At 30.4% G+C, this 24,898-nt stretch overlaps 2 protein-coding genes across 3 annotated transcripts in view; one reads left to right on the top strand and one right to left on the bottom strand.

The window, feature by feature from the left end:
* LOC118181061 (4'-phosphopantetheine phosphatase) overlaps positions 1-6,445 on the bottom strand; it is a 53,565-nt gene extending 47,120 nt beyond the window's left edge. Inside the window, exons 1-4 of one of the 2 annotated variants that reach the window (XM_085824353.1) lie at positions 6,034-6,445; positions 5,638-5,723; positions 4,115-4,332; positions 1,763-1,946 (exon numbers count right to left, since the gene is read on the bottom strand). In XM_085824353.1, coding sequence (XP_085680479.1) covers positions 1,763-1,946; positions 4,115-4,332; positions 5,638-5,723; positions 6,034-6,133 — 588 coding nt within the window. In that variant the 5' untranslated portion in view covers positions 6,134-6,445. The remainder of the gene's footprint in view (positions 1-1,762; positions 1,947-4,114; positions 4,333-5,637; positions 5,724-6,033) is intronic. The other variant, XM_035350140.2, reaches the window with a different exon arrangement.
* A 249-nt stretch (positions 6,446-6,694) lies between these two features.
* LOC118181064 (uncharacterized) overlaps positions 6,695-24,898 on the top strand; it is a 47,715-nt gene continuing 29,511 nt past the window's right edge. The window contains exons 1-4 of the mRNA XM_085824354.1: positions 6,695-7,112; positions 12,068-12,227; positions 16,045-16,184; positions 22,305-22,490. Of these exons, the coding sequence (XP_085680480.1) occupies positions 7,017-7,112; positions 12,068-12,227; positions 16,045-16,184; positions 22,305-22,490 (582 nt within the window). The 5' untranslated portion in view covers positions 6,695-7,016. The remainder of the gene's footprint in view (positions 7,113-12,067; positions 12,228-16,044; positions 16,185-22,304; positions 22,491-24,898) is intronic.

Below are 24,898 nucleotides of genomic sequence, written 5' to 3'. Positions count from 1 at the left end.
TTCTCAAGTGCTTCCTAACGAGGTCAACGAGTTCCCAACTTTTCAGTAGGAGTGTGAAGAGTTAGAAAGTACTTAAATAACTAATTTAGATTTAAAAGTTGTTCACATTTACAAAAATGCAATTATCAAACAATTTTTCCTTTTACATTATATGGCAAAAATATAAAAATAATTAAAATTTTTAAGAGAAAACGCAATACAGAATCTTTTCTGCTTTCATTTTATATTAAAAAATGTCACTCTGCTTTATATAAGAGGCTCACTGATTTATGAAGATTACTTTTTACATATTTAATATTGTATATTATTATGTAAGAACTTCAGATTGCAATTTAATACCTTAAAGAAAAATTTTCCAGCAAACATTGATTATCTGCACCCTCCTGAAAAGCATTCATGAGGAATGCACTATGTTGCCAAAATGTATTTATGGGGAAATCTAGGTAAGGTATGTGTGCACATGCAGCAGACAAGAGCTGATTTTCACCAGATTTCAAATTCAAGGGTAATTTTTTGGCTCAGTGTTTATTTATATTCCATTTGAATAAATTTTTTTTTCCTCATAAGGAATTGTAACAGGAGTATGGAGTTTGTTGGTGGATGGAAATTTTTCAGAAATATGGCATTTGCCCAAGAAAAAAGATAAAAATTTGCATTCCATGAAGTTGTACTGCTTAAATGACTGAATTTTGTAGATTGAAATTTGTGAGTAATGATGAATTCATACAATTCTCATTTTTTTAGTGGAAAACAAATGGCTGTGGTATATTGAAAAAATGACAGTGTGCGCAATGCCAAGTTATACATACTGCAGTTTGTGCAATTCTGATCTTTTTTAAAGTTAAAATACATTGCTGTGTACATAGAGAGAACATTAGAAGAAAAGGTAAAGATTTTATTATGGATGTTTCTTACATTTTTTACTTTGTTAGTTGATTTCTGTTTTATGCAATTCTTAGAGCACTATCATTTTTTGGAAATGGCTGTTGTCTTTTGTATTTTGGAGTTTTTAGCTTAGTGAGAAATTTGTTGATGAAGCATTTGGCAACTTTTTGGGAAGGGTAAACAGAAAGTAGTGAAATTTAAAATAAAGAAACAAACAAAAGAAATAATAAATAAATAAAAATAATAAAAAAGCAATATGACCTTTATATTTAAATTCTGGTTTATCATCTGAAACAGCTATGCAAAGCCTACTCATTTAAGAATTATATATATATTTAGAATACAGAACATAAAATAATACATTTATGATAAGTTGGTGAAAAACAGTACTAACAAATAATTGTGGTGTGTGACTTGTTATGACATTATTAGTCCAACATAAATTCATGCAACATGGAGACATTTGCACTTATTTGAAAAAGAAAAAGAATTATCCAAGATGTAGTTTTGTATTCATTTACTGGATCACTTGTACCCAAAGCTTTCAACAAATATTTTTTTTTCCAAGTGAAGCAGCAATAATTTGTATTTTGACAACACATGGAATTTGTGTAAGGGAAACTTGAAGTAAACATGCATAGTTCCTACATTTTATGGGAAGAAATTTCACTATTCTAAGTGCAGATTATGAAAACTTTACCAATTTAATGCAAAAAACATAAAACTTTTTAAATAAATTTTTAATGCAAACTTAAAAAATTAAAATTAGAATTAATAAAATTAAAAAGTTAGAATTTAAATAAATTTTAGAGCAGCTTACGTATAGAAATTTGATATTAGAGTATCAAGTTAAAAAGATGATTATTTAAAATCTCACCTTCATGACACTAACACCAGATCCAATATTTACAAGTAGGTATGGATACATATTAGGCTCAACACTGTGAAATTTATATTCAGGATTTACATGTCGTCTGTATTCAAATACTTCATCAGGAATATTTCTTAAAACAAAATTGCAACCTTTTATTAAACACTCCATTTCATCTTCTTTATCAACCCTATAAATAATAGATTCAATATACAAATTAAAAACTGTAAACATCTGATTTGGCTTCATCATATAGAAGGCAATACTTCAAATTCTAAAAGGCAAAAAAGAAAAGCAGTTTCTTCATTTTATCGATCAACATAATGGCACACATTAGCTATAGAAAATGTGATGTCTCATTCTGCAAATACTCAGGCAGATAAAACAGTTTTATTGCATACATTTACATCAAAAGCAATTTTATAATTAAAAAAATAACGAAAAAATACATGAATAAAATATGATTATAAAATACAGAAATTTTTTTGGGAGGGGGGCATATATGAAAAGAATTAGATTTTCAAGACTATAAAAAATTTTACCTTTCTCTCAAAAATCTAAACTATAAAGGCAAAAATAAAAAATTTAAAAACAAGAACAGAAACATTTTTAACTATTCTATTGCACTTTAGCCGAATACAAAACAAAGATAATGAAATAAATTTGTATCCCCCAAACAACTGATTTTTAATTCGAAATTGAATGCAAGAAAATATCACTAAATTTATAAATCAGACTGGAGGAAAACCATGCCAATGTAAATTAGGTACAAATACAACTTTATATTGGTGTATTAAATATGGTACTTTCTTATTATAGTGGCCCCCAAGACTGAATCGCTAATCAACCGAGATATCTCACCAGCTCGTTAAGTAAAACATAAAAATAAGCAACACAATATACAATACTCACAATGTTTTTAAGAATATTTTTAATAACAGTTATGATAAGGCCATATTTTTTAAACTGCTTTCAACAATTCATCAAAAACTTTTTCCTATGTATTTTCTACATACAATTTCTGAAAGATATGATTCGAGGTGATGTTGAGCTGTGCCCCCCCTTTTTTTATTACGTTACTTGGCTAAACCTCACATTGTTTTCCCATTATGGCTGCAAACACCAGCTGTCGGATTTACGAAACTGTACTCATAGTTCGCAGCAAAGTGATCATAAACAGCTTCTTCATTTTTCTCCATTTTACATTCATTCTAGCAGTCGAAATAGATTGTTGATCAATTTTGTCTTTTCTCCATAAGTGTACTAGCATTTTTATTCAAGATTTGAATGACAAAGCACTTACCATCTTCCAGCCATATTCTTCCAAAACTCCCGTTATTCTTACGCTGGACGAACAAACTGTCATTGATTTCAACTATTTTATTGGGGCTGCCTATTTATCCATTGAATCTTTGCATATGAGTAGGTAACAAACTTTCCGTATGTTATTGTTCCAATTAACTGCAGCATTTTCACACACATTAAGCTGTTTGTCACACCATTTGATAGATGTCAAAATCTGTGCCTAAGAATACATAAATCTAATAGCAGTGACGAATGATATTCTGGAACCACTGAACTAATTTCAAACATGGAAGCCCTTCTTTCATTTACAATTTCTAACATTTTGGCTTGGAAATCAAATGGAACATTAACTTTCCATATGGCTTCGTTGTTAACATATAGTTTCATGTTGTGGCCATTTTTGCACACTTTAATTTACTTGCTTGTCAAGTAGAATTACTTGCTTGTCAAGTAGAATATCTTTCTTGAAAAAATATGACATTCATCTCTTTATTTGGTAAATTAGAGACTGCGAACAGCATATTCACAAAAAAGCAAGAAATATTTCAAGATATTAAAAGCAGATTCAAAACCCTTAACAAAAATTAAAATGACGCTAACACATGGCGAAATATCACTAAACACAGTAAATTTCTCTCTTGAAGAAGGGCCTATGTCTGGAAAAATGCCTTTATGGTGGTTTAATAAGAAAAACTAACTTGTATTCACATTACGCAGGATAAAAATTAACAAAAAAACAGCCATTCAGTCAGCCTGTACCAGTCAAAATACCAAAATTCAATGGCTTTAGCCAAACTGGAAGACTGTTGAATGACTACAAGTATACAACATAGCTACTTTGACCAATATGTTACATAAGACAAATTGTTCCAGATTTGTTTAAATATTTATTGCATTTCAATCATTCCTTTTCCATACATATTTTCATTCAAGGATTTAATATATATGAGTTATTATATAATATAAGGTTATAAAAGCATCTCTTTCTCAACCATGGAATTACGTCAGAAACACTCTGAACCCTTCACATATATTCAGAAAAATAATACTCACATTAAGCCTAAGGTATTAGTGAGCAGATCTGTATATTTATATGCTCCTCCTCCAGTAGCTTTAATACTCTTACCCCGCATAAAGTCAGGTGATCCTATAAGATTTTTACGTATAAAGCTCAAACATGATTCAATGTGTTTAGTTTCAAATTTAATGAAATGCAGTCGAGCAAATTCCACATCGGTTTCCCACACTTCATAATGAGTATCATCAGGATTCTGCAAAACAGGAAATGAAACAAATTTAAAAAAATTATTTAAATACAGAATTAAGAACATTTACTACATTTCATAGAAATGTTACACAAATACAACATTTATCCAACTCGTATAAATTTAATTTGATTTAAATTATCTTGTCTTTAGTTTACTCAGTTCAAAAATAGAAGCACTTGACAATACATGAACTAGAATCACATAGAACTTTCAGTAAAAGTTTTGCAACATTCATGAAAACATGAATTTTCAGAATAAAAAAACCTAGGCTAATGTTTAATCCAAACATGTTAACTATGAAGTGGTGAAACATTTCCTTCTCTCTCTCTCTCTCTCTCTCTTTTTTTTTTTTTTTTTAATATAATGATATTGCAACTTGTTTATTATTTCATATATTTCAAGTGATAATTTGCTGCAAGATTAGCTCTGAATAATTACCTTGTATGCTAAGTAAAATTTTGTTTTTTGATAAACAATGAAACTCGCTTAGATTCATGCTGAAGATTAAACTCTATCTTTCCTTCCTCCCCCCCAAAAAAGCAGATTTATTAACACAAAAAGTAAATTAAATTTATATTTAGCAATTATCACAGAAACTGCCATTGGTATTCTTATTTAAAGTGACAAATTAATCAAATTTTAATTTGCAATCAATAATATATTATTAAAAAATTCTACATTCTTATCTTCCTGTTTTGAAAGAAAGCTGTTAAAAAATTAAAAACAGGTTTACTATTACAAAATTGCATTATTTCTTAAATTACAATAATTAAAAAAAAATGAATGTAAAGTTAAATTTTTATAAGAGTAATACATGTGCAAATAAAAGGATTAATGTACTAGTACTACTATTAAATGCATAATGAATAATCTTAGGATTTAAAAATCCCTATATAAAAGGAAAAAATAGGGATTATTTATATAAATTTCTAATGCAATATGATCAACATTTTAAAAACAAAAGATATACACATGTATTAAATTTGTATGTATGTAAAATGTAGCTAAGGCTTTTAAGTATCATGATATAACAGACTATTTTGCCACTATTATTTTAACATAAAATGTTTCATAGCAGGTTTCAAACCAGTTAATTTCAAAGGACAAGACAAACTGAATGGGAAGAGGAAAAGTAGACTTATGTGCCAGAATCAAATGATTTCATGTGACAACGAAAACATGCGCGTGTATGAGAGAACACACTCTGCTATTAAACTTTCAATACATGAAAAATAAAATTAATTTTTAACAAAACAACAATAAATTTTTATCTTGAGAAAGCTTAATTAATTAAAATTATTAACTTACATGTGTATCTGGTTGCTCATCTAAAGAGTACACTGCTCGTTTGTAAGAGACAGTTGAATAATATGCAATTTTTGTCAAAGAGCCACCTAAAAATATACGATATACATTTACTGCAAATATTTTACGATACGCTATGGAAAATTCCAAAAACATGCAAGAATTTGGACTGATAAATCATGAGAGTAATTATTAAATGCTTTAAAAATTTATAAATCTTGCAGTAATTACAACTTTAGAGGAATAATATTATCACTATAACAAGTATTTATTTGCTAATTTAGTTTACATGTGATTTTTCTATAAGACAACATTTCTGCATAATTTGCTTTAAAAACGTCACGCGAAAAGAAAAAAAAAAAGTCTACAGATTATACAGTTATAGCTTTTTACGCATACCAATATCAATAGCAAATCTCTTGGCATTTTTAAGGTTTCTGAAAACACCGTCTTGCTCAGGCAAAGTAATACTACCAGCTTCTTTTTGCGAACAACTCATCGCTCAATAAAACTGCAAGCGTAGCTTCAACTTCAAGCAGGAAACTAAACACGAAATTAAAAGAAAGCGTTGAACTCTGAAGTTTCCTTGTCCTGTCAACACAGCACTTTAACCTCCCTGTGATAATTATGCAAATACCCGCCTAAATTATTTCATCATTTATTTACCGCGCGGCACATGAAAAAATGGGAATCAAAGTTGAATATGTTTATAAGTTAAATGCAATCACATTCAGCTGATTTGAAATTTGAATCAATCTCCTTTTAAATAGCTTTCGCGAACCGTAAACGTTAACCACCATATCCACTTAAAATACTTGATGTTTTTGAGTAAATTCGTAAATTTGTACCTTATCTTTAAGTTTCATAAAGTATTAAAAATATAAGAATTGATGAAGAACACGGCACTGTTAGAGATGAAATTTCTTTGAGAGTAAAAAATATATATATATATATATATATATATATAACAATAACTAACATTTAATTTTTTTAAAGCCTCTGAAATTAGAGGTGCTGATAAGGTTAATAACTCTCAACTCAGCTTTATGATAACAAAGTCACATGTACGTAATAGTGAAAGTAAAATGTTGAGGTGTGGTTTCCATGTGGAAACTTTATCAGTTTCTTGGGCGTAACGTTGCTGATATCTTCTAATCATGTGAAAATCTACGTGTGGGTACTCTGTTGCATTTTAAGAATTCAAAACTTCTATGAATCTGTAGTGCCTGTGATTTTTAATAGGGGTAGGAAACGACGTTGAATGACAGGTATAACTAATGGTAAAGGTTTAGGTTTATAAAAGTGGGTTTATGCTAACAGGATATTCTCTTTCAGTGGAAAATATTTATTAAAAAATGTGAATGGTTTAAAAATTCTTAGAAATGCCTTCTACGCAGCCGCCCGACAGTCCGATTTCATTCAGTCGATTTAATGTTGGAAGGATACCACCCAAAGTTCAGGAAACTCCTTTTGGGAAGGTAAGAGCGTTATTGTTAATTCATGTGGATAATGGCTTCTTAATTAATTTTAGAGAATGTCACGTGTACTTGAAATTTTTCTTTTTCACATTTATTATATTGTTACAAGGCTGTAACAGTTGTCAGAATGGAAGAGTGTGTTAAAATTCATTCATTCCAGATCATAGTATTACTGACGTCAGCTGATTGATAAAATAATTTAATTTTAATATATTTCTCTTGAAGTGATGAGTTAGCAAATATAAATTGTTTGCAGGACACCATATATTATATATGCACAAACTGAAATTTCATGAAAGTGCTGTTTTTATGAAATAGCTGAAATAATGTATGATTCAGATTTTCTTTGTAAACGGTAGAATCGGTAATTATTTGGTATGCGATCTACCATCTTAATTATTTATTTTTAGGTGGCACCTCTGAAATTTGTTGTTGTTTAAATAATATCTTTTTCTTGCCTATTGTATGTTCGAATATGAAAGCTAATGAATTTATTTCATGAAGTTATTATTATTAAATTAGTAGCTAGTGTGTCGCACAGCTGCACCACAGGTCCAGGGTTCGATTCCCGTGCTGGGCAAGGTTGACTCATCCCTTGAATGGATCGATAAAATGAGTATCAAATTTGCTTGGGGCTAAACACTGGGGGTTCTCAGGCATATGCTCTGGGCAAGTGCTCAGCCCAAGGTCAAGAAAGTAGACTGTGGGGCCCAAGGTCAAGAAAGTAGATTTAGAAGCACTGCAGGCCGTGGCCCACTAGGGCTGTTGTGCTACTGAGTTTAGTTTATTATTAAATTGTAAAGCTATTGAAATTTGTGCTATACTGCAAATACTTCAAAATCTTCTAACAAAAGCATAGTGGAGGTCTGTTGATAAAATTGATGCCTATTTTCGGTCATGCTGAGCAACCTTCGTAATGTACGTGGCTGAATAACTGATAAGAATATTCTATTTAAGCATTACTACTTACACTTTTATTTTGTAAATTTGGAAGGAATTTAAATTTAATGGAAGTTAAAAGTTTAATTGGTTATTGAAGTAATTAATGGAATCATTTTCATATATGTATTCTTAGTTATATAGATTTATTTCATATATAAAAGTAACATTACAATGGCATCATCTAAGTTTTTTTTTAACGGCGGGGCACTTTATTTAATAGTCATTAGCCATGTCCCACTACAGAGGCCTGAAGTGGTGACCATTTGATTATAGAAGCACCTAATAGGTGGCCACTGTTACCTCATGTGAACGGACATTCAGTTACAACCATTCTTTCTTCAGGATTCGAATCTGAGCCCATCACTATGGCAGTCAGAATTACTAACCACTGTACTGTCTGTGCAGTTCTAAGAAATATTTAATAATATATTGCATGCTACATCGTAGCTGTAGAATCTATATAGAAAAATTTTAATACGTCTTTAACTTTAAAATATGTATTTTGCATCATTCTATTCCTAATCTAATTAGTATTTTCTTTACTTGAACTTCTCAACTTTTAAGTTATTTTTTCAGCTAAACAAAGAATAACTGAATTTACAATTTGTGTCTTTTTACCAAGTAGTTTAATTCATTTTTAATAAATGTTTTTTGATTAATTATGAAGGTTCCATTGTGGGATTTGAATAATCCTTTGTTATATAATTATCCATTACATGTTAGTTATATCTAACACACAAATAGATATATAAATAATTTTAGCATTTAACATAGGCTTTATGTGATTTGAATAAACCATGAAGAAATCAACTTCCCTAAGCAAAAGAAAAAAGTTTTTTAAAAACATGGAAATATTATAAAAAAACCCAGCTTTGAATTATTAAGCATATTTGTTATTAATTGAATAGCTTGCTAAGCAACTGCTAATTATTAAAGTGCCCTTTGGCGGCCCATGGATACTGAGTTTGTGCAATTCTTTGACTTGTTATTTTGGCTTTGTGTAGTTTTGCGCAAAAAATCGCCGCTACACTAATCCAAAATAACAAGTCAAAGAATTGCACATTTTCGATATCCAAGTACACATCGACCTATTTTCACTTTAAAAAAATCGGAGAATTACACAAACTAGGCATTGTGCACTACCTTGACTTTGTCCCTGTACACATCGATCTATATTCACTTAAAAAGTCAAAGAAGCAGCCAACAAAAACATATAATCTCAATAAATTACATTTTAAATCAAATAATGAAATAACGTAAAAGAGGAAATTCGTTTTAGCACTGCACAAAGGAAATATCCACTTACCTTATTTATAAATTTTCCTGTCTTCAGTCAAACAGAATTCCTTAACAACATCCAAAAACTTCCTAAAATTATCTGAAGTAGAATCTGTGTACTGGCATCACCAGATAAATTCACAAAAATAAGAGTAAAAAATATCCTCCATAGTGTAGGTATCATCCGAAGTTTGACCATATGTATTTCCTTCCTACAAACAGGATACTTATAATGGCTACTAAGTAAACTTTTCATTTACACACCACTCAATTAATGCTCTTTTCTCCTTTCATTCCAAATCTTACAGAAACTTCAAATTAATCTTACAACATTCAGCCATTTTACTGTCTAAACCGCAACTCAAACAATATACTTCCTAACCAGCACATACAAATCCTTATGAATTTACTGCAGTCATGCAACTGATTACATCGTAATAGGGTTTCCATAACATTCAAGTACTTAGGCTACAATAAATGAAACAACGACTTTGTGATAATACAAGGCGTATCCTCCTCTCTACTCTAACCGTTTCGGCTAAACATAGATTTGGTTGGTCTGTTATCTATTTGTAAAGGACTCAAATATCTTCTATCATCGATCATTTTATACAGTGAAATGATGTGGTGCTATTAGAAGATCGGTCGCTAAAGCTTTGATTTATACTTGGCTTGTATACTTTGGAATTCTGAATCGCACAACATCAGACCAAGGTCAGCAATTTGATAACCAACTTTTCCAAGCCTTGGGAAACTATCTAGGTTTTTCACACGAATAAACTACAACTGCATATCATCTGCAGGCAAATAGCTTGATCGAAAGACAACACAGAACTTTGTAAGCAAGGCTAAAATATCACTTGTTGGAATAAAAATCATGGTTGGAAGCATTGCTTTTCATTCTTTTAGGCATAAGATCTCCCATTAAAGAAGACTTAGGTTGCTCATCAACATATTTGTATATGAAACCAGCTTAGCATTACCAGGAGAATTTTTCTAAGCAGTGCCTCGCATGAAATAGTTTGAATTTTCTCAAAACCTTCTGAAAATAATGAGATATGAAATCAAGACCTACCACAATCCATGAATATAGGACAATCTTTGTTTCTAAACAATTTTCCATCTGTTCTCATGTATTCTAAAACAACAACATCAACATAGCCTATACAACAACATTCTCTAAAACATGTCTGTCTTGGACCATATCCTGTAAGAGAAAGAACTAATAAGTATTTTGATATTGAAATGCAGGAAAAAATTTAAAAAGTTTGGATCGACAGAGTAAAACCATGTTTTCTAATGAAAGAAAGAGATTTTCCTTTCCAAGAATCACATTCCAAGAAAGCAGAACTTGGCGAAACATCTGAACTCAAGGCTGCTAAAGAAAATCCAAAGACTCAGCAATGAAACTAAGACTACGACAAGTGGCAAACATGGGAAGTTCCCCAGTAACTTAAAACATTATCTTACGTAATAGCTGTCGCTGGGGAGGGGGCATGTAGTATTGCTTCGGTCACATTGATTCATTGTGTCATTATCAAGTTTCTGATTAAGGTAAAAAATATTGGCAATGTTAAATCACCGTGAAAACCAAGAAAACAATAGCCGATTTGTTTTTCTGAGATTCAATGAAAAAAATGTAAATAAATATTATAAATGGATGTAAGTAAGATATAAGTAATGAACTATTAATTTTATCAGAGTCAGATAAGTGACATTAGCATATACCTGCATACTAGATGCTTCAATCTCCTTCTAAATAGTTTTCATACAAGGTTCTAGAAATTTCATACAAGGTTGAGTCGTATGCCTCATGATGGACATTATGTGTTTTCAGTTTTTTTAAGTTGTAAATCTTGTTTTATCATTTTATATACTTTTGCTACAGATGGATTTAAGATTTTGCAATGGATTCCTGCATTGGCAGATTTTCTCGTCACCAGCAATTTAACTTGGAAATATTATGTACCTTTTTGTGATATTTGTTCCAAGTCTTCTTTCCAGGTGGAAGTAATGGCTAATGGTTTTGTCCTTTGTGATTAGTAATGTTGCATAATTTGTGCTATGACATTTTAGTACCTTGCATTTCACAGTGTTTTTTAATTATGGAATAGGAATATTTCTTTTTGAAAACCACAAAAACGTATCTTTCAATATACAGTTTTTTTTTTTTGTAAAGATCAAGCTATGAAACTGTATTTACAAGTAATATAAACAGGTATTTATCCAAAAAATTAAAATTTATCTGTGTTAAAAGCATCAATTCAAGCACTAAATAGTGTTATTTTAAGCTAAAAGGAAAATCAACTTTAAAAGGAAAATCACCTTAAAAAATATTTGCAGCTTCTTTTATTTATGTGTAGTAAATGCCTGTACAGCAGGATAGGAAAACAAGCTTTGGCATTAAAGCTCTAGAAGTATTTAATTATTATTATAGATTTTAATGTTTGCTATTATTTGATATATAGAATTTTGAATATGTTATGTCAGAATACTAAGATTACAAATTATAGAATTGTAATTCTATAATTTCTAGTGTCATTACTTTTTTAAAATTTATTATTATTATTTTTAAAGATTTATGTAGTTTTTGGTATAAACTTTATTGGCTCCTTTTAGTTTGGGTAGTGATATGCAGTATTAGTGTTGCAAAATATTTTTTGTTCCTTTGATGTATTTTATATTTTGATGTTTTTTATAACATCCTTTTTGGTACTTTATTCTTACTTTTGTAGGTCCGTGCATTCAGTACCTTTACTGTCTTGGAATGGATTTATCTAGCAGTTTCGATTATTGCTCTTACTGTATCACTCGGTATAACAATTCAAAGACTGACAACTGAAAATCCTAGTGAAAGTGATTTTACATTTGCCATTTTATTACTTCTTACTATAGGTATGTATAAAATATTTCTGCTAAATTAATACTTATAGCACTTTTTGAAAATATAAGCTGATTAAACGTGCTTTATTCATTTTGTCACTATATAGTTGTAATCATTACACATGAAAAATTTTAATTATTATATATGACTATAATTTGTTACTCCCCTTTTTGAGTGTTATTTTAATGTGATTAGGAGTAGTTGGAAACCAAATTGTGCATTTTAAAAGCAAACTCGCTAAGTTCCATGAGCAGCAGTTACAGCTCAGTGTAATAACAAATGAGCTCTATTTGTTGCACAAGGAATGTATGTCTGGCATATAATTGGTCTCTCTCTCTATGTTTTGCAGCATATAAGGATACAAGCATTAAACTATTGCCCTATCTATAGGCATCTTTGTGAAAGGGCTCCATTCAACTGCAATATCACTATTACTTTTAAATGATATTAAGAAACTGTTTTTGTTTTAAGTTTTTGAACAGGCTTAAGGACATCTTTTCTGTAACAGCTGACTTCTATTAAAAAAAAAAAAAAAAAAAAAAAAAAAAAAAAAGGAATAAGTAAATAATAAATGAAATCATAAAATTAAATGAACAATTAAAAGAAAAAATCTGAAAGCTTTCAAATTTTATATTATGCCCAAACAGGATATATTTTAACGTTTTGTGTGTTACCTTTATTTATGAAATATCATGTTCTTCGAACTTAAACCATAAAATTCAATTCAACAGCAGTATCACAAAGTAATTAAAAAAGAGCATATCTTTAGAATTCCCGATACACAGTCTCGCATGCTGGAGATAAAAATGTTTTTTCCCCCTATACAATTTTGCCGTCACTCGCTTTGAAATCATTGAGTTTGTGAATCAAAAATTTGTTAAAGTTTTGCAAAGTATGAAATAGATAATAAAACAAATTCCAGATTTGGGCTTCCAAATGCCCATATTCGATTAGAAGACTACGTTATTCAAAATTTGATGTCTCTAGTTACTGTTGTTTTTTTACAGTATGAGAAACATTCATATATTCATGCAGATTCTTCATTATTTAATTTCTTTAAATATAATATCTGATGGCAACAATTTGAAAAGTGAAATGCCGTTTATATTGAGCCAATGTGAAATGCCAAAACGAATTTAATAGCCCCTCTAGCAAATTGCCCCTTTGGGCTAAAAAAAGGCCTATTACTTCATAAGCACATCACTTTTTGTTGTCACAGATATATTCCACATGTACATGTAGATTCTGTCAACCTTCCTGTTCTAACACTTTAAATACAGACTTTATGAATAACTAACATAAGGGAACAATATTCATTGAAATATTCCTATCTGTTGAGCGTAGTTTGACAAATGAAAAGTAATTTTATCTGAGAAAGCAATCATCTGAGTTATTATCGATCTTTTGCAGAATGTCGATAGCAAATGAATGTCTTTTCTTCCCCCCCCCTGTAATCAGAATTTAATGTCTTGGAAAATCTGCATCACATACACATCAGCACAGTCTTTTAAGTGCTACATTCTGAACCACATTACTTAAGAATTTCTTGCTCTTGGCTGACCTCCCATGCTAACTTCTGTGGACTTTGTGTAAAATAATCTCTTATTGACTGTACACTTGAGGTTTACTATCAGTGTTGCATTTTGTCTCACCCTTTGTTTAGGCTGAAGTGCACAGGACATTGTGTTTTTCATCAGTAATGCAGGTATTTCCATGTGTATTGTGTATCTAGAGAACCACACTGTATGTAATCCCACTGGAGACACACTGGGAATTCTGTTTTGCCTCAGCATCTGGTCTCACCACATCACTACCTCTGCCACCACTGGTGGATATCAATCACTCCCTCCGGGTGGCTGGTTGTTTATTATGAAAATGTACTTCTAACCTTACCAGTTCTAGTATCAGTTCTTATAACCTTGATTTTATGGAATATGGTTAGTTGATATATGGAATTAGTAACTGGAATGTATGAAATATGGTACACATCCCATGTTGAAAATAACTTACTCTCTTCAGGCCTTGATGATGGAGAATTCTTATGAAATATATTGTTAATTGGCATATGTATCCTTGCTTTTGCAATGCTCTCTTAACTAAATGTTTGATCTGTTTAACTGTAATAACTCTCAGTTAGTATTCAGACTGTTATTTGAATAATAATTATCAGTAAATATAAATATTTGTCATTATTGAATTATGTTAAATTGAGTAGAGATGATAGTAAATTTGATAAGGTTCTAAATATATAAGCAGATGATAAAACTGAAAATCTGATATATATAATTAATGATATAATATTCTGAAAATATAAGATAAAACTGAGTTTAAAATTGGTAATGACTGAATTATATGGTCATACTCTGAAGTCTTTCTTTGTATTCTTCAAAAATAATAATAAAAAAGTGTCAATGAATACAAAAATGTGAAAGCTTATTATTAAATTTTTGTATGTGGAAGCATAATTTTTTAATAAGAATTTAATTTCTTAATATGTAGTCTTATAGTAAGGAAAACATGGACAGAAATATGAAGCCAGTCAACTGGATATGTTTCAGTTTCTGCCAAATGGCTACCACTTATGTAGCAGGTACAAACTTTTGTTGAAGAAGATGACTTCCGTATATGCATTGTGAAAGAGAAGTCTGATCTTAGGAAGTTGAGTACCACATACATGTGTTTTCCTGCAGAACAGTTGCAATAGTTGATTAATAATAGTTGCAACTCCTTGCTCTTTATGTTATGTATTTTTCTTTTGCTTTTTAATTTTCAAATTGTAAACTTTTATTTCAATTTTAATTATACTTTTTTTTTCCCGCCCAACCGGTATAGTGGTTATCACTGCTGACTGCCATGCTGAAGCACCCGGTTTCGAATCCCAGAGAAGGCATGGATGTTTGTCAATGTATAGTGTCTGTGCAGCATGGGGGGCATTTTAAATATCAGCAAGCCAAAAGTCCTCTCGAGAGGTCGTTGGTAGGGGAAGAGGGGTAGAAGACCTTTGGATCCATTCCTCTGAGGTGCTTTCCATCAAAATTGGGGGCAGAACTGGGCTAATCAGATTGTCAGCTATATGGTGCTCAAGGCTGTTGCCAAGGTCAGACGTATTTTGCGCTCCTTGCCATGAGGAATTTTCATGGGTTTGGGCTGCAAGTGAGCATTAGTGAACAACACCATTTTTTCTTCTTGTATTTTAAAAAGAAATGAAAGCATATGGTATTGAAATGTAAAGAAATTTTTTTTTTCTCTTTTTCTCTTGTAATGTAGATCTCTGGTCTAGGGCAGGTATTATTTTTTCTAGTATTTTAATGATATTATTTAGCCTATAGCATACAGAGTATTTTATTATTTATTTTGTAGTATTTTTTACTTGTAGTATTAAATGTTAGATATTCAGAATTAGTATATCAGAATAGAAATAAAAGCTAAAAAACATTCTGTGTTGTCTATCGAAAGAACATGCTTTGCTTTTAGTTTTTTTACATAGCAAAATACGCAGTATAAAAATGATCAGCTTTAATAATGAAAGAAAGTATTTATGCATACATTATTTAACTCAGTAACAATTTTTTAAAGAAAGCAATTATTAAGTATTTTGGAATTTTGATTTTTTTTTATTGTTTTCTGTAAATTGAGCTGAGTTGTGAAATTCTGTTATCTTTTAGAATAAAATGACTTATGACAGCCTTTGTCCCCATAGTTGTGCAAGAAAATCTCTTTTCTCATATGAAAAAGATTAAATATTAATTTCTTTTGTATTATCTTCATAAATTACATTTTTAAAAAGAAATCTGAACTTTTATTTATAAATCTGTCTTTCTTTTTCAGTGTTTTGTTACCATTATTCTGTCCATTCAATTTTCACTGAAAGATGGGATGAACTTATGGTTTTTGTTATTAGCAACGTAATTGTTTTAGTATACTGCATTTTAAATTACTTGACTGGTGAGCAGCCAACTGTTAAATTGGTAAGTTGATTAAAAGACCAAATAATTGAATATTATTTTGATGCTTATATATTCTTTTTCATGTAGAATACTTTATTAATTTATATATGTCTAAAGCTTCAAAATACTTTTTTTAATACTTGTCTGTTAGCTGTATATGTCTAGCTATGTATAAATGATTTATATCCTCATGTCTGCCAATATTGGCAAGATCAAAAGTTGGTAATGTAGTAACTTTTTCAAAAGAGTATGCAGTTTGAAAAAAAAATTGAAATATCAAATTACACCATAGTAGAATAGAATAATTATATGTGGGAAGCTTATACTTCATCATTAGGGAAATTCAGGAAAAAAAGAAAAGAATTGCAATTTCAAAAGTTTTGACTAATGTCTTAACATCTGAAAAGAAGAGCTCACCATTAAAAGTTTTATGAAATGTTAGAATTATAAAAGTCAAACTATTATTTCTTTTCTTAAAAAATAACTGCAGTTTTCATCACATAAAACCAAATCTTTGCTGTTAAATAAAATTTAGCTTAAAGTTTTAAAAGCTTTGGCATTTATTTCTAATATAAAATTGTATGAAAAGAAGGTACTTGTTGGTTTTACACACATACACATGCATGATAAACTGGATTACCACATCTTTAATATTTAATCACAGATCATGCAAAGTATATTTTTTATAGCATCAAATTTCTTACACAAGGGATAGTTTGAAGAGATGGTTATTTAATTATGCAGGTATTGCCTTGAAAAACATAAAACTTCTAATTGAGAATGAACACTCTTATTTGAATTCTAGAGATGGACTTTACAGTAAACTCCCGATGATCCGCGGATTCGGGTGGCGCGGCCGCCGCGGATAACGAAAATCGCGGATAATGCGCAAAAAGCTAAAAACAGGTATTGCAAAAGAGAAAACAGTCATTCAAACTTTGAAAAATCGTTTTATGTACGATAAAACGTAAAATAAACAGCAGGAAATGTTTAACTAACACTTAATATTTTAGTATATCACTCAAAACTAACCTAAAATGCATTTTGTTAATGAAAACAGAAAAGTGCTTTGTACTTACAAGAGGCGTCAAGGATACACAGAAAAATTAATAATATGTACTGTTTTAATACTGTAATGTATTATGCAATTACAAAAGCATAACTGTAAAATTAAATCTTTTTGGAGAAATCAGTCATTTGTGTTTGCTTCTTGCTTTGGAAGAATTTTCTCTTGATCCGAGATTGCATTTTTCGTAGCATAAGTTTTCCGGCCAACTCCGTGTCGTCTTGTTCTTCCAAATAGCTCAGCAGTCCGTCGACTTGTTGCAAAGCTGCTTCGTGAGTCTTCCGCATCTGCACAGTGGGCTCTTCTTTGCCTTCACTTCACTCTCTTTCATTCTCGGTCTCTTCCCTTGCTTTCTTCGCAATTTTGTCATCTGTCAAGCATTCGAAGCCAGGTTCATTGACGCCACACTCCAATCACTTGTTAATGTTTTCAGCATCGACGTTCTCACCACTCGGAACTGTTTTCACCATATCGACAAGAGTCGCCATTGGCGTGTCTACATCTTCATTTACTTCTTCACAACTGAAAGGGGTTAGGTTGTTGTTGGCTTAAACATTAGGCATGAGTTTTCTCCATGATTTTATGAGGGTTGACGGTTTCACTGAGTCCCATGCAGATGCAATATCGTAGAAAACATTTTCCAAAACTCTTTCAGATCATAACCTTCTTCAATTTTGGTCATTAGCAGCTTGGTTCGGTATGTTCTCTTTATTGTTGCAATGACTCCTTAGTCTATGGGTTGGATTAGCGCAGTAACGTTTGGAGGGGGAACTTTGCAAAAATTTGCCCATCAGAAGACTTTAGCACACTTGTTGCTGGGAGAGAAGGTGCGTTGTCGATCAATAGCACAGCTTTTTCAGGCAGGTTTTTCGATTTAAGATGTTTACGCACTTGAAGAACAAAGATTTTTTTCAAACTATTTTTAAAAAATGTTTCGGTTTATCCATCCTTTTTTTTTTTTTTTTTTTTTTTTTATGTTTTTGGTTAAAGTAATCAATGGGCAAAATTTTCTATCCTTGTGCCTTTGAAAGATCTCGGTTTTTTTTTGACTTTCCAATGACAACAAGTCTAAGTTTATGTTCACCGGTAGCGTTACTGCAAGACATGATAGTGATCCTTTCCTTGCTGCTTTTATGACCCGCCGCTTTACTTTCACTTTCAAATGCTAAAGTGTGACTGGGAAGACATTTCCACAAAAGTCCCGATTCATTGGAATTGTAAATTTGTTCAAAAGATAGCTCTTCTTTTAAAACAAATTCTTCAAAATCATGGTGGAAATCATCGGCTGCTTGTTTGTCACCACTAAGTTTCTCCCCATGAAGTCCAATTTCTCGAATTCCAAGATTAAGACGAGAGAGGGCGGTGAAGCGGACTCTGCAAGGGTAACTAAGAAATCAATTACTTATCAGAGGGGAAGGTTCCGAGAAGGCCTGAGATATTTTTGCTGTAATAAGCACAATAAGCACAATATAATAAGCTTTAAATAAGCACAATGTTAGCAAATTTAACGTTTCACTCTGTTTTGTGAACATTTTTATTTTCTTTGCTTTACGCTTGTTTAAAAAAAAAAAAAAAAAACTTTGTGTGGCAGGCACGGATAATTGGGAGTCTACTGTACTTTAGAATATCCAGGCACAGGTAAATCCATTTTGTCAAATTAAAAATTTGTGATGATTTGGAAATGCTGAAGATAGATGTTGATAGGATCCTGAAGCAATATGTAGTTGGAGACATGGCCAGTTTTTAGTACTTCTTTTTATTTTCATTGACAAATATTTTCATTTAGCCAACACAAAATAAATTGGGGTAGCAATTAATGCAATTGTTTATGAAGAACTGCATCAGTATCTTTACAGTGTTGAAATATAATTTTGGAGACTCCTGAAGCTGCAGGCTAGGTAGCAAAGAAACAAAATTAAATGTAGATATTACATTTTCCAAGGGGGAAACTTAATTCAAAAGGATTTGAGTTAATTTTCCAAAATTTCCCTATATGCTGTTAAAAGTTATGTTAGTTATTTGAGTGTCATTTTGCAAAATTATCTGTGTCATTAACATTATATAAGAATCGAATGATATGGATTAATTTGGTAATGAGGCAATTTAGAGAAATTTATTATAAGCAGGTACTGTTTTTAGGATGGTAAGGGGAAAAAGCCAAGTTAAAATGGAGAGAACCTATTGCAAATTAAAGTTAAAATTTTGTTTTATGTATTTTTTATATTACACACACACAAACATGCACATACATATGAAACAAATTAAATTTAATTGGAAAAAATTTCTAACTTAGTTGGCAATAACCCTTTAAATTCTTAATTTTAATTAAATACACATATCCACCTATTTACATCATCATTTTCTCTGCAATGCAAAAGCTCGTGCCCAGTTGCTGTTCAGGATTTAAACAAAGGATCTGAGATTATGAATAACTCCATCTGCTTAAAACACATCAGTTTTTCACCTGCTCTCATTTACCTACATCCTGTTCATTTCTGTGCAGTAATCCTATTGTTTAAGATGCGATATGCGTATGTGGAATTGTGGGATGTAGATTGCACCCATTATGCTAATGTGATATCTGCAAAATGTGTTTCCAAAGAATTACTTTTCATGAAAATAAAATGTTGTTTTAACTGTTAAGCTAGTTGTACTCTTCTGTGTACTACACAGCAAATTCAAGCTGTCTTCTATTGTGTGAGAGCACCAAATAAACTATTCTTTCCAAGATTAGAAAATAATTGGTGTCTTCTCCACTAATTCTCATCATTATACACCCAAAAATAATACAAAAATTTGTTATCACCATATCCACCATGACTGTGATGCAACTGATTCTCTGATCGTGTCATTCCTAAAATGTTATGTAAACATATTAATTGACTTATGAAGCTTTAATTTATTTTCCCCTGATGAGTTCTGAATTGGAGTTTCAGTAAAAGAAGATTGGTTGATCTTTACATTATGGTAACTTGACGTTTTTTTGGCGAAAATTTGGCGACCAACTCTCCTACAGCAACCCTCTTTTTTTTTTCCCGCCGCCATTTTGTCTTCACGAAGTAAAGACATGTTTCTTTTCTTTTTATCTACTGAACACTTCTTCCAACAATCTACTAGCCGAATTATACTTATGCTAGAAATTTTATCTAACAAAACTGCTTAATCATGACAAATATTCACTGCAAAATTGGGAAAAAGTGCACAATACCATACTCCTTACGCGTTTTTCAAAATAACACATACACATAAACCATGTACACGCCGACTTATTTTTACTTAAAAAAACATCCCAGAATTGCACAAAAATGGCATTGCTCACACTCTTCACTATATCCATGTACACTGCTTTTTTCTCATAAATTAGAAAAATTTCACGAATGACAATTTTCTCGACAATTTTCGAAAATACATGACAATTTTCTCAATCTTTAAACCCGGTAAAAAGAACATATATGAAATTACCTGATCACGAAAAAGTATTTACCCTTTCCAAATATGAACATTTCCACATATAAAATAAATAAAATATCCAAAAAACCTCTAAATCATCTATTACATTATACACGTCACCGACGAATTCATACCGCAAGCATTACAAATACTTAGTATCAAAAATTTAAATTATTTCCATGCACGTTTACTTCAACTTAAACGTGTACCAAATTCCTACAAACATAAAATTCACAAAATAACTATCATTTAATTAAAATATCACTAAACCATGTACACGTCGACTTATTTTACTTGAAAAAACATCCCAGAATTGCACAAAAATGGCATTGCGCACACTCTTCACTATATCCATGTACACTGCTTTTTTCTCATAAATTAGAAAAATTTCACGAAAATACATGACAATTTTCTCAATCTTTAAACCCGGTAAAAAGAACATATATGAAATTACCTGATCGCGAAAAAGTATTTACCCTTTCCAAATATGAACATTTCCACATATAAAATAAATAAAATATCCAAAAACTTTTACCTCTAAATCATCTATTACATTATACACATCACCAATGAATTCATACCGCAATCATTACAAATACTTAGTGTCAGATATTTAAATTATTTCCATGCACGTTTACTTCAACTAAAACGTATACCAAATTCCTACAAACATAAAATTCACACAATAACTATCATTTAATTAAAATATAATTAAATTCAAAAACACTACTTAAAATATAAATGAGCACATACATTAAATTTATACATACATAAATACCCATTTTGAATTCACTTTAGTTACGGCCATGGGATCCAAAAATTCATGAACACTGTTTCACACAACACAGAATAAAGCCAAATACAAAATTTCCAGATTTTTTCCCGAATTCCCCCTTTTTCTGATTAAAGAACCGTAATTCGTCCATTAATATCACATGACATATCCCATGATCTCTCATTTCCCTCACACAAAATAATGCGTAATCGGAACTGAGTACTGCTCACATTATTACCAAAGTCCCAGGTAGTAACCTTTATCGCCTCCAAAATGTTGCCAAACTACCAGTTACCATATTGTAAAGATCAACCAGAAGATTAATTTTTATGTTTTTATAATTTTGTATATTTTTCCTTTTCATATTTTTATTTTTTGTCTTTGTTTTACGAATGAATTCTTATTTTAATTATATATATATATAAACATACATACACAAGATAACAAAATATATGAAACTCAAAATTACAACTTTAATTTGGCTATGTTCCTTTCCTGTCTTTAAAATACTAATACACTGCTGGCCATTAAAATTGCAACACCATTTTAATATTTAATTTTTTCCCCTCCTGATGATTAAAGTAAATTACATTCTTAAGAGTAAAGAATGATTTACTGTCACAGATTTCATGTATTTGCTTTAGTAGTACATTTAAATAATTTTCATTTATTCATTTTACTATGAGTAAAGGCTTTCTTAATTTTTGTTTCTATTTTTTAAAAAAATTCTTAAAATTTTAAAAATATATAGCATAAATCAAATGGTGTTAATATTTAATGTATGTAGTTACTTTTTATCATAATTTTTGTTGTTAAATATTTTGAATGGAATTTTGTTTGTAATTTTTAGGTCCGTTTAATTCTAGTCTGTACATTGGGCCCATTTCTGATCGTTGTTGGAATTCTTCTGAGTTTCCGATACTGTAAATCGAATAATTTGATATATAATACTGTTGGTGCCAACAGCAGTTTACAGAAGGCATGTCGAATGTACTACATCTGCAGCTCCTTGCTGAAATTTGATTTGCAATTACAAGTTAGTGCTTTTTAGTTTTGATATCTGAGTATTTAATATGATACATAATGTAGCCGAAAGTTTCTAAGCATTTCTTAGTTTCAATGGATTCATTCATATATAAGGATTTCATTTGCCTAACACTATAAAAGCAAAGATATGATGTCAGTGTTACTTGCACTAAACAAACAAGTGAAAAAACATTAACAAACATATGCTGATTATGAGAAAACTTTCAATTTTGCGAGAAGTTCATCTTGACTTCAATTATTAATTTTTCCGATCTGAATAGCTGCTTCACCTAAAAAGAATTAAAAAAAAACTTCAAGTTATTCAGAACAGATTTCTGCAGATTATGAGAAATGTGCATTGTTATATGTGTATTTTATGATTTGCATAATTGCTAGCCATTTCAAATGCAGAAAGAACTTTTATTAGAAAGCAATCAATTGTACCAAAAATGATAATTCTTATGTACTGAATTATGAAATATTTAACTAAGAATTATTATGTTTTAGTTGTACACTTACTAAGAGATCATAACTTGATACTTAACATATTAGCGCAACTACCTTGATGCAGTTTAGCTATTTTTTACAGAAAAAAAAAGGTGGGATTTATATTTGCTATATATATATAAGATATATATATTTTACATTTCAATTACACTTTTCTCACAGAAATTAATCAATAAACCTACTTATAAGAAAGTGTCTGTTTCTTTTATTCTGGTAGAAATTTGGTGGCTATTGTTTGAGAATAGCTTCAGAGTAGCTGTTACTTATAGAGATTTTGGTGGCAAAATATTTTATTCTTGCAAAACCGTGTGGGGAGGAAGATATTTTGTGTAATATTATTGCAGTTTCTTTTATTACAAGCAAATCCCCCAATCACATACATTAAAATTGAGTTAAGTAAAAAAAATTACAGTTTGTCCTAAAAGAACTGTTAGAACATGGAATGCATATGGAATATGGCAGCATTAATTGTTAAAACTGAAAAATTATTGTTTTGCATACATTGCAAGAGTTTGCTGCATTGAAAAAATTTAGCTACTTCTGTTAAAGTTGTTGCACCAGTACCTATAAAGTAAGTACCTATAATTTCATAATTTAGAGCTATCTTGTTAAACTAGCTTTGAACAACTGTTTACAGTTTTTTAAACTATTAATATTGTTTACTTGTATAGAAAATATTTTGTATTATATTTATTTGCATTCTTATGTTCTTGTATATATTCAAAATTCTTAAATCTTTTTCATTGTGGTGTTGCAAGCTAAAGTAGTAACATTTTATATATTAACTTCACTGGACATGATGCTAATACATTCTGATTAGACTATTTCAATCATCATTTCTGAAATCAATTCAGTTCGTGCTGTCTTCTGTAAGATTATTTATTTGTCTATTATTTATTTATTTTATTTTCTGATTACAAGCTTAAAAGCAAAGCTAATTAAGATGCATATGATGTTTTGATTTCCTTTCTTTTTGCAGTGTGAAGAAGAGAAAAGGGGGTTGCTAGCATACGGAAGATTTAATATTTTTATCTGCTACCTTTGTACCCCACCCTTTCCTATATTTCGAGCAGCAATTATCTATTTGATAGGTGCTTTCCTTATTTGCAAATGGTCTCTTTTACTTTTCATTATATTTAACCTTAAAGAGAAAAATACTTACTAGACATACTAATGTCAAGTTCTAGTAGTGGTGTATTTGTTCAGTGAGTGAGTAATGCCTTACTTTGAGTTAATTTTTTGCAAGCATTTTTGGTATCAGATATTAGCACTTTAGAAGTGTTTCACAGTTATGATGATGAATCAATACACATTTAAGTCTTTTGATATCACACATTATAGTTGAAGCTTAGAATTAAATTATTCATTTAGGGAATTTTGCATACTTAAATGTCTTCTAGAAGGGATATGATTGTAAAGTAAAAATGTCATGGAAATACCATAACCAACCATCAGCCTTGTAGAATGAGAACATTGATAGATTAAGGCTTAATCTGTCAGTATTCTCAGCCTAAAGGTTAAGAATTGTGTAACAGCTTTGGCTACTGTTTAAAGTGATTTTTGCTTCAGTGTGTAAATAAAAGTTAGCCACAGTTAGCCATAGTATTGTTTGCCTTTAAATAGTAGCACCATATGTTGTATATATATATATTAAATCACCCATTGAACATAATTCATAATTTAATTGTTGGTGCTGCTGTTGAGCATCTCAAAATACTAATGATGTTTTCCTAAATCCTAAGCACTGTCATTTCATGCTGCTGTTTGAACATGGAATCAATTGGTGGAAATCCTGTGGAATAACGAATTATCGCACATACCTTAACCTTAACATTTCTCTAGTTGCATATGGGCATATTAAATGCCTGAAAGGCTGCATTTATGAAAATGTATTGTACTCTTGGTGAAATT

The sequence above is a fragment of the Stegodyphus dumicola genome, chromosome 9 (assembly GCF_044657685.1).
Source record: "Stegodyphus dumicola isolate Sdum_Otavi_A_Nest chromosome 9, ASM4465768v1".
Taxonomy (NCBI): domain Eukaryota; kingdom Metazoa; phylum Arthropoda; class Arachnida; order Araneae; family Eresidae; genus Stegodyphus; species Stegodyphus dumicola.
This window is presented reverse-complemented; position numbering and strand designations above follow the sequence as displayed.